The sequence below is a fragment of the Stomoxys calcitrans genome, chromosome 4, assembly GCF_963082655.1.
Source record: "Stomoxys calcitrans chromosome 4, idStoCalc2.1, whole genome shotgun sequence".
NCBI lineage: Eukaryota > Metazoa > Arthropoda > Insecta > Diptera > Muscidae > Stomoxys > Stomoxys calcitrans.
The window spans coordinates 172549396-172559395 of NC_081555.1; the positions used below are offsets into that span (position 1 = coordinate 172549396).

At 41.8% G+C, this 10000-nt stretch overlaps 1 protein-coding gene across 1 annotated transcript in view; it reads left to right on the top strand.

Moving 5' to 3' along the window:
- Positions 1-10000, top strand: part of LOC106089729 (acetylcholine receptor subunit alpha-like) — a 601341-nt gene that overhangs the window by 519512 nt on the left and 71829 nt on the right. Inside the window, exons 4-5 of the mRNA XM_059367939.1 lie at positions 307-601; positions 995-1175. Of these exons, the coding sequence (XP_059223922.1) occupies positions 307-601; positions 995-1175 (476 nt within the window). The remainder of the gene's footprint in view (positions 1-306; positions 602-994; positions 1176-10000) is intronic.

The window sequence follows — 10000 nt, forward strand, 5'->3', positions numbered from 1 at the left end:
AAATGGTTGGTTGTGTAATAAAAACTCTAGCAAAATTTATTTCATATGGAAACATGGAACAAGCCAACCAACCAACCAACACACCGAAGGACAGACAAACGGACAGACGGACATTTTGCTTTCAGCAGTCATTAATTTTTTTTTTTTCGCTATGCTACAATCGCTTACTATGGTATTTATGACTTACATTTTAACGATTTTTGTATTCCATTTTTATTTATTTTTTGTTTGATCACCATTTTGATGACTGAGCTTCTCGGATTTATTGATGTTTACACTTGGTTTTTGTTTGTTGTATCTTTGCAGGCAGCACATCGAATCCCGATGCAAAACGTCTGTACGACGATCTCCTCAGTAACTATAATAAATTAGTTCGACCAGTGGTCAATGTAACGGACGCTCTTACGGTACGCATCAAATTGAAATTGTCACAATTGATTGACGTCAATTTGAAAAATCAAATCATGACAACGAATTTGTGGGTGGAACAATCGTGGTACGATTACAAACTGCAGTGGGAGCCCAAGGAATACGGTGGCGTTGAGATGTTGCATGTGCCCAGCGATCATATATGGCGACCGGATATAGTGCTCTACAACAAGTAAGTCGCAGCAACTTCACACTCAGACGCTCTCTTGCCATCCATGGCAACATTCATTCATAGCTCCTTTTTGCCTTCTGTTTATTCATTCCATGCATGTAAACCTGAAGTTTTCCAATTATTATGGGGTGGTGGAAAAAACAACACCCAACACCTTCCCTATACTACAACCATTCCAAAAATTCCATTGAAGCAAGCAATTGAGCAAAACGACCAACTTCTGTGTTCTTACTTTTCTTTTCTTTTCATGATTTCCGTTTCCGCTGGATATACACCATACAACCAATCAACCAACCAACCATGCTATTGCTTTGACTGTTATTATGGTGGCATACTTGGGGGGTGCTCTCCGCTGTCGTCATCCTCCCACTCTCTCTCTCTCTGTCTATACAGTGCCGATGGTAATTTCGAAGTAACTTTGGCCACCAAGGCAACACTCAACTACACGGGACGTGTTGAGTGGCGACCACCTGCCATATACAAAAGTTCATGTGAAATTGATGTCGAATACTTTCCCTTCGATGAACAAACCTGTGTCATGAAATTTGGCAGTTGGACATATGATGGATTCCAGGTGAGTACCAAATAACCTCCCACCCTCTTAAACACCTCCCTCCCTCTATACCTGGTGTAACCCCTTCTATTGCTTTATTTTGCCATCCAGCTGTTTAACATTCCCCCATTGTGATGCACAGTAATTTTAAAGTGATTTACATGTATTTCGTCTTTTTTTACGATGGGCGTTAAAGTTGTGATTTTTGCTTATGGTGCCAAATCGAAAAACACCGCATCCATCACAAATCACAACATATGATGGGAAAAACAGAATGAATGTAATTTTTGTTGCCATAGGATGAGAGGAAAAGGAAAATAAGCAACAAAAAAAAAAAAAAAAACAAATAAAAACGCTTTAAACTCGACCGTGTCGAACTTTTGGTACCCACTACCATAGATATAATTATGATCTTATTTTGCTACGATATCCATATTAATATCCAAATATAGGCCGTCTGTCTATCCGTCTGTCCAAAACAGACGGACAAACAGACAAACGGACAGACAATCGGACAGATAGAAGGACAGACAGACGGACAACAGACGGACAGACAGACAATCGGACGGACAGACAGACAATCGGACGGACAGACAGACAGATAGACAGACAGACGGACAGACAGACAATCGGACGGACAGACAGACAATCGGACGGACAGACAGACGGACAGTCAGACAGACAGACGGACAGATAGACGAACAGATAGACGGACAGACAGACGGTCAGACAGATGGACAGACAGGCGGACAAACAGACAGACAATCGGATGGACAGACAAACGGGCAAACAGACGGACAGACAGACGGACAGACAGACGGACAGACAGACGGACAGACAGACGGACAGACAGACGGACAGACAGACAGACGGACAGACGGACAGACGGACAGACGGACAGACAGACAGACAGACAGACAGACGGACAGACAGACGGGCAGACAGACGGACGGACAGACAATCGGACAGACAAACGGACAGATGGACACACAGACAGACAGACGGGCAGACAAACGGACATACATAAGGACAGGCAGACAAAAGGACACACAGACAGACGGACGGACGGACAGACAGACAGATAGACAGACAGACAGACAGACGGGCAGACAGACGGACCTACAGACGGACAGACAGACGGGCAGACAGACGGACAGATAGATGGACAGACAGAAGAAGGACAGAAGGACATGCAGACAGAAGAACAGACGGACAGACAGACGGACAGACTGACGGACTGACAGACAGACGGACAGACAGATGGACAGACAGACAGACGCACAGACGGACAGACAGACAGACGGACAGACAGACAGAGGGACAGACAGACAGACAGAAAGACAGGCAGACAGGCAGGCCGAAGGACAGGCAGACAGAATGACAGGCAGACAGAAGGACAGACAGACAGAAGGACAGATAGACGGACAAACAGATAAACGGAAAGACAGACAGACCAACATAGTTTATTCGAATCAGGAAGTGATTTTAAGCTGATTGGTATACTTTTCTAGCTCTTCTCCTTCTAATATTAATCAGCCCCAAGCCACTATAGACCTAAGCCAGTAATCGACTTGTTGTGCGCTCAAAATACTAAAAAAAAAGTAGCCTCGAAAAGGAAAATCAAATTTAGGAATTCCTTGCTTCTTACAAATTCCTTAATTGGTTTCCATGCCATGCCCCTAATTTGGTTCATATCTGGTATTGTGTCTCTACCTAAGTTCCGGTATGTTTTAGATGCGAAAGCCGGGCAATGACAAAGGAAATGCTCCATCGTCTCATCATCTTCCCCGCATGCCCTACACATGCTATCACTTGCCCCACCGATTTTACATATGTATGCTCGTAGTCCTATGTGTCCCGTTATAATATCAACAGCTATTTTGACCTTCTTCTTAGTTCATTGCAGTAACAACCTCGTCTTCTCAATTTCTGGATCCCCCCATAAGAGTTTCGCCTAACTACCGACCATTTCGCTGTTCATCAGGGTTGCATGCGCATTCATCGCCCACTCCCTTAACTGGGACTGCGTCGATCCGAAAGGCTTCGGGTGAAGCAAGTTTATTGATGGCAGTCCGCTGGCCTTCAACGCCAAATCGTCTGTCCTTTCACTCCCCCTAACTCCGTTATGGCCCGGCACCCAAAACGATACGGACTTTGCCATCCTCAGAAAAGGCGTTAATCTCCTTCTTACACTGCAAAAAGATGTTCACACTCAAAGTCCTCGTGTTCGCACCACATCACCTCACACATTCCGTGATTGCCCGGACTCCGCCTGTGGGACCGTATTATGGTCAAGCAGTCTAAAACAGATCTCATTCCTTGGGTTTTCATTGTAGACCCCCAGGCCCACTCTGTACTATAGCTTTGATCCATCCGTGTAACATGATCTTTCAGATGGCAATACTAGGATTCCGTCAATCCAAGAGCATGTCGCTGGTAGCAGTGCCTCGCACTCGACCTCAAGGTTCATCTCAAGTATCCGATCGGAAACCACATTACTTCCTTCCAGGTTTACTGTCGTTTTCCTTCTAAGCGTTGCTAGAAATGGGCTTTTGAAAATAACTCCGTTATTCTCAAAACTTAATATAGATTTGAATTAGGTTTATTTGACAGATTTCCTCTATGAAACTGTCAAAGAAACTTACTTCAAATTAACATTAAATTTTCTACATACACCAGTAGATATTTAATGGTCCTTGTTCAAACTTAGTCGCCTTATATTTTTATAACCTCCACCATAGAATGAGGATATAATAACTTCATCATACCGTTTGTAACTCGTCAAAATACTGATCTGAGTCTCAACAATGTGTTGTGTTGGACATTATAAGTTGATGTAGTCATGTTGGACCTAGTGTCTGTGCGTCTGTCCTTCCGTCTATCAAAAGCAATCCAATTTTCGCTGTAGTAAATCATAGTGCTTGAAATTTTGCACAACTTCTTCTTATTAGTGAAGTTTGGTTGGGATTGTAAATAGGCCCAATCGGTCCATGTTTTGCTATAACTGCCACATAAACCGATCTTGGATCTTGACTTATTGAGTCTCCAGAGAGCGCAATTTTTATGCCATTTAACTGAAATTTTGCAATGACTTTTTCTCTAACATTCAACAGATGTGCCAAGTTTAGTTCGAATCGGTTCAAGACCTGATATATCTCTCAATAAAACGGTCTCCCGATTATACTTCTTGATCCTCTGGAGGACGCAGTTATTATCTGATTTGTACAATGTTTTATCCAATGATCTCCAACATACAGGTCAAGAATGGCCTGAATCGTTCTAAAACTTGCTATAGCTCCCACATAAACCGAGCTCCCGACTTCACTTCTTGACCCCCTAGAAGGGGCAGTTCTTGCTCGATTTGGCTGGAATTTTGCACAACGTCTTCTCCATGCCCTTCAACATATATGTCAAACTAGGTCAACAGGTCAAGAATGGCCTGAATCGTTCTTAAACTTGGTATAGCTCCCACATAAACCGATCTCCCGACTTCACTTCTTGACCCCCTAGAAGGGGCAGTTCTTGTCTGATTTGGCTGAAATTTTGCACAACGTCTTCTCCATGACCTTCAACATATTGTATATGTCAAACTACTTTAAACCCCATATTGCAATGAGTTTACAGGATGAGGCGTCCCCCAAGCACATGGCCCATGATTGGTTATCAAATTCGTTTTCTAATCTCAAATACCTTTCATTTGAGCCACATATTGGCATGGTCGAAAAATTTTTACCCTTGGGGGGTGTTTTGGAGAAGGGGTGATGTCCCAAATACATGGTCCTACATTTGGATATCAAATTTGTATTCGTATGCTCTACCCCCAATGCCTTTCATTTAGGCCCCACATTGACATGGTCGGTAAATATGCCCGATTTAGGGGTGTTTTAGGGAGTGGGACCCAAATTGTCTTGATGAGCAAATTCGTCCTACTTGGGGGTTGTTATGGTGGTGGGATGTCTCCTCGACAATTACTCCCGAATGATGATGATGTCAGATTCATGGTCTACTCCCAAATACCCTTCGTTTAAGCTCCATTTTTAAATGCTCGGCAATCATGACCGGTTTTGGGGGGTGTTTTGGGGGATGGGGTGGCCACTCAGTGACTTGGCTTTGAAAATTGATATCAGATTCGTGTTCTACTCTAAAAAAACCTCTTATTTGAGCCTCATATTGCAATGGTCAGCAAATACTTGTGATTTGGGTGGTGTTATGGGGGTGAAGTGGCCCCATAGACACTTTTTCCGAACATTGATATCAGATTCGTGCTTTACTTCCAAAGACCTGACATTTGAGTCCCATGGTCGTAAATTTGTCTTCTTTGGGGAATGTTCTCGGGCGGCCCCCCAAACTCTTGGTCCCACATCTGGATATCAGATTCGTATTCTACATTTAAATACTTTTTATTTAAGCCCCATATTCCCATGGTCTGTAAATAAGTTCAGTTTGGGGGGTGTTTTGGGGAAGGGGTAGACCCCCAAAAACTTTGTCCCAAATTTGGATAGCAGATTCGTATTTTACTCGCAAATACCTTTCATTTGAATCCCATATTGCCATGGTCGAAAAATATGTCCGATTTAGCGGTTTTTGGGGGTTGGGGTGGTCCCCCCAAACACTTGGTCCGACAATTGGATATCAGATACGTTTTCTAATCTGAAATACATTTCATTTGAGTCCCATATTGTTGTGATTGGTGTATATACATATTTGGTAGGTTTTGGGGTGGGACGCCCCCCCCCCCTCACCTAGCTACCCCATCCTAAATTTTAGTACCTAAATTTTGTTTGTAGGTTACTATAAGAGAGCACACAAAATTTCGCTTAAATCGCACCACCCATATCCGAGATCTGGTGTTTCTGAAAATTAGGGTAGGGGGAAGGGTACGCCCCCCTTCAGATATCAAAAAATGTAGTACCCTATTTTTACCACGAGATCATTATGCACCATCTGTGAAAATTTCAAGCAAATCGGTTCAGCAGTTTCTGAGTCTATAAGGAAAACACAAACAATCATACAAACAAACACAAATTGATTTTTATATATAAGTAGATTGATAGTCTGAATAGTCCCAAATAAACCGATCTCCAGATTTAGCTTCTTACGATTTGTCTTCTACTATTGTATCTCAAATCCATTGCATAGCTAAAGGGTGATTTTTTTGAGGTTAGGATTTTCATGCATTAGTATTTGACAGATCACGTGGGATTTCAGACATGGTGTCAAAGAAAAAGATGCTCAGTATGCTTTGACATTTCATCATGAATAGACTTACTAACGAGCAACGCTTGCAAATCATTGAATTTTATTACCAAAATCAGTGTTCGGTTCGAAATGTGTTCATTCACCGTAACGTTGCGTCCAACAGCATCTTTGAAAAAATACGGTCCAATGATTCCACCAGCGTACAAACCACACCAAACAGTGCATTTTTCGGGATGCATGGGCAGTTCTTGAACGGCTTCTGGTTGCTCTTCACTCCAAATGCGGCAATTTTGCTTATTTACGTAGCCATTCAACCAGAAATGAGCCTCATCGCTGAACAAAATTTGTCAAAATTTGAACACATTTCGAACCGAACACTGATTTTGGTAATAAAATTCAATGATTTGCAAGCGTTGCTCGTTAGTAAGTCTATTCATGATGAAATGTCAAAGCATACTGAGCATCTTTCTCTTTGACACCATGTCTGAAATCCCACGTGATCTGTCAAATACTAATGCATGAAAATCCTAACCTCAAAAAAATCACCCTTTATTATTATCCATTATCATTTATTTGCCTATAAAGAGATACCACGCAAATAACTTGACAAATGCGATCCATGCTGGCGAGCATATAAGATTCGGCCTGGCTATACTTAGTTCGCTTTTACTTGTTTTTCTTTTTATAACGCTTTTCAGCTTCTTCCCATACCCTGACACTTTTTAATACTTGCTCAATATAACCTGAAAGTAATTAATCTAAAGTTTTTCGCTCTTTAATGAAGAACACATTTTAGTGCATAACCACTGTGACACTTTAACGCTAAACAAATGTAGCGAACCGGCACGATTTCCACTCTTAAATGGATCAATAGCTCTTTACGACAAAGTGCACACTTTTGCAATGTAATATGGAGCTTTATTACTACCCCAAACACACATACACTCACACTCACCCATATGGGAATCGAGCAGAGTATAAGAATGCTTAAACACACAGACAGACTCCTTCAATGTAATGAGAACCCCTGAGAATTCGCAGCCAAACACCAAACTATGAATGAGCAGCAAGTGGTATGAGTACATATGAGTATACATATATGTGTGTGTGTGTGTGTGCATGTGTGTTGAATTAGTGTCAGTGAGTGCAGTTTCACGTATTGCCATACATCATTTGATATGAAAAGGTTTTTAAGGAGGGTTTTAAAACGTAATTGCTTTAGGAGCTACACTAAAGTAAAGAGATCCGCATTGCCGCAATAGAAGTATGACAGTATAGGAAGAAGGGAAGAGAGAAGAATGATTAAAACTGATACACATTTCTAGCTAATGTTTGTAGTATCAGTGTGAAGTCTTGGGACTTAAGTTATTGGATAGCTCTTTGGTTTTGCTTGCCGCCATAAAAAGAAGACACGAACATCACTAAACACCCTCATTCCTGCTCTTCACTGCTGACTTTTGTTGTTTGAGCTGGCTGGCTGGCAGGCTGGCTGGGGTAAATAACACCTTAGCATCCAAGGAAATAGTTTATTAAACTAATTTCCGTCATTGCTCACAGTAACAATTTCCGTTTGTTAAACATCATCCTTAAGTGTTTAGTTTATGTTCACCCTGATACTCTTGGCTATGGATGCGGGTGAAAGTTGAGCTTCATTCGTGTCTTACTGGTACCTGATGTCATTTAGGGTGCCAATGTACAGTGGGATAAAATGCAAAAAAAGGAAAATTGACAAAAAAAATTTTGAAAACAATTCAAAGCACCAAACGGATCCCCAAACGATCTAAGAACCAATAGTTTATGATATCAATCAAATCGGACTATGTTTGGATATGTTTGCCTTATTGAATGATTGAAGATTTTGGGATTATACATGGTGCACAATTTGGTCATTTTCGTTGAAATTTGCTAAAATTTAGGACAGTGAGTTGTGTTAGGTAATTCGCCATCCTTCCTAAATTTGGCCCAGATCGGTCCAGATTTGGATATAGCTGTCATATAGACCGATCTGCCGATTTAGGGTCTTAGACCTATAAGAGCCACACTTCTCATCCGATTTTGCTGAAATTTGGTACAATGAGTTGTGTTACGCCCCTCGACATTCTTCGTCAATTTGGCCTAGATCGGTCTAGATTTGGATACAGCTGCCATATAGACCGATCCGCCGATTTAGAATCTTAGGCCCATAAAACCACATTTATTATCCGATCTTGCTGAAATTTAGAACAGTGAGTTGTGTAAGGCCCTTCGACATATTTATTCAATTTGGCTCAGATCGGCCCAGATTTGGATATAGCTGCCATATAGACCGATCCTCCGATTTGGGTTCTTAGGCCCATAAAACACGCATTTATTGATGACGCCGAAATTTGGGACAGTGAGTTGTGTTAGACCCCTCGCAATCCTTCGTTAGTTTGGCCCAGATCGGTCCAGATTTGGATACAGCTGCCATATAGACCGGTACGGCGATTTAGGGTCTTAGACCCACAAAAGCCACATTTATTTTCCGATTTTGCCAAAATTTAGGACAGTTAGTTGCGTTAGGCCCTTGGACATTCTTTTTCAATTTATCCCAAATCGGTTCAGATTTGGATATAGCTGCCATATAGACCGATCTCCCGATTTAAAGTGTTGAGCCCATAAACGGCGCATTTATTATCCGATGTCGCCGAAATTTGGGCCAGTGAGTTGTGTTAGGCCTTTCGACATTCTTCGTCAATTTGGCTCAGATCGGTCCAGATTTGGATATAGCTGCCATATAGACCGATCCTCTGATTTAAGATCTAAGGCCCATAAAAGCCACATTTATTATCCGATTTCAGTGAAATTTGGGACAGTGAGTTGTGTTAGACCCCTCGACATCCTTCCTTAGTTTGGCCCAGATCGGTCCAGATTTGGATAAAGCTGCCATATAGACCGATCTCCCGATTTGAAGTTTGGAGCCCATAAACGGCGCATTTATTATTCAATGTCGCCGAAATTTGGGACAGTGAGTTGTGTTAGGCCCTTCGACATCCTTCTTACGTTTGGCCCAGATCGGTTCAGATTCGGCTATATCTGCCATATAGACCGATCTGCCGATTTAGGGTCTTAGACCCACAAAAGCCACATTTATTTTCCGATTTTGCCAAAATTTAGGACAGTTAGTTGCGTTAGGCCCTTGGACATTCTTTTTCAATTTGGCCCAAATCGGTTCAGATTTGGATATAGCTGCCACATAGTCCGATCTCCCGATTTAAAGTTTTGAGCCCATAAACGGCGCATTTATTATCCGATGTCGCCGAAATTTGGGACATTGAGTTGTGTTAAGTCTTTCGACATATTTTTTTTTAATTTGGCCGATTTCTCGATTTAAGGTTTTGGGGCCATAAAAGACGCATTTATTGACCGATTGCGTCGAAATTTGGGACAGTAAGTTGTCTTAGGCTCTTCGACATTCATCTGCAACTTGGTCCAAATCCGTTCAGAATTGGGTATAGCTGCCATATAGACCGATATCTCAATTTAAAGTCTTGGCCCAATAAAAGGCGCATTTATAATCCGATTTCACTGAAAGTTGACACTGTGACGTATGTTAGGCTTTTCGACATCCGTGTCGTATATGGTTCAGATCGGTTTATTTTTAATTTTTAGATATAGCTACTAAAAAA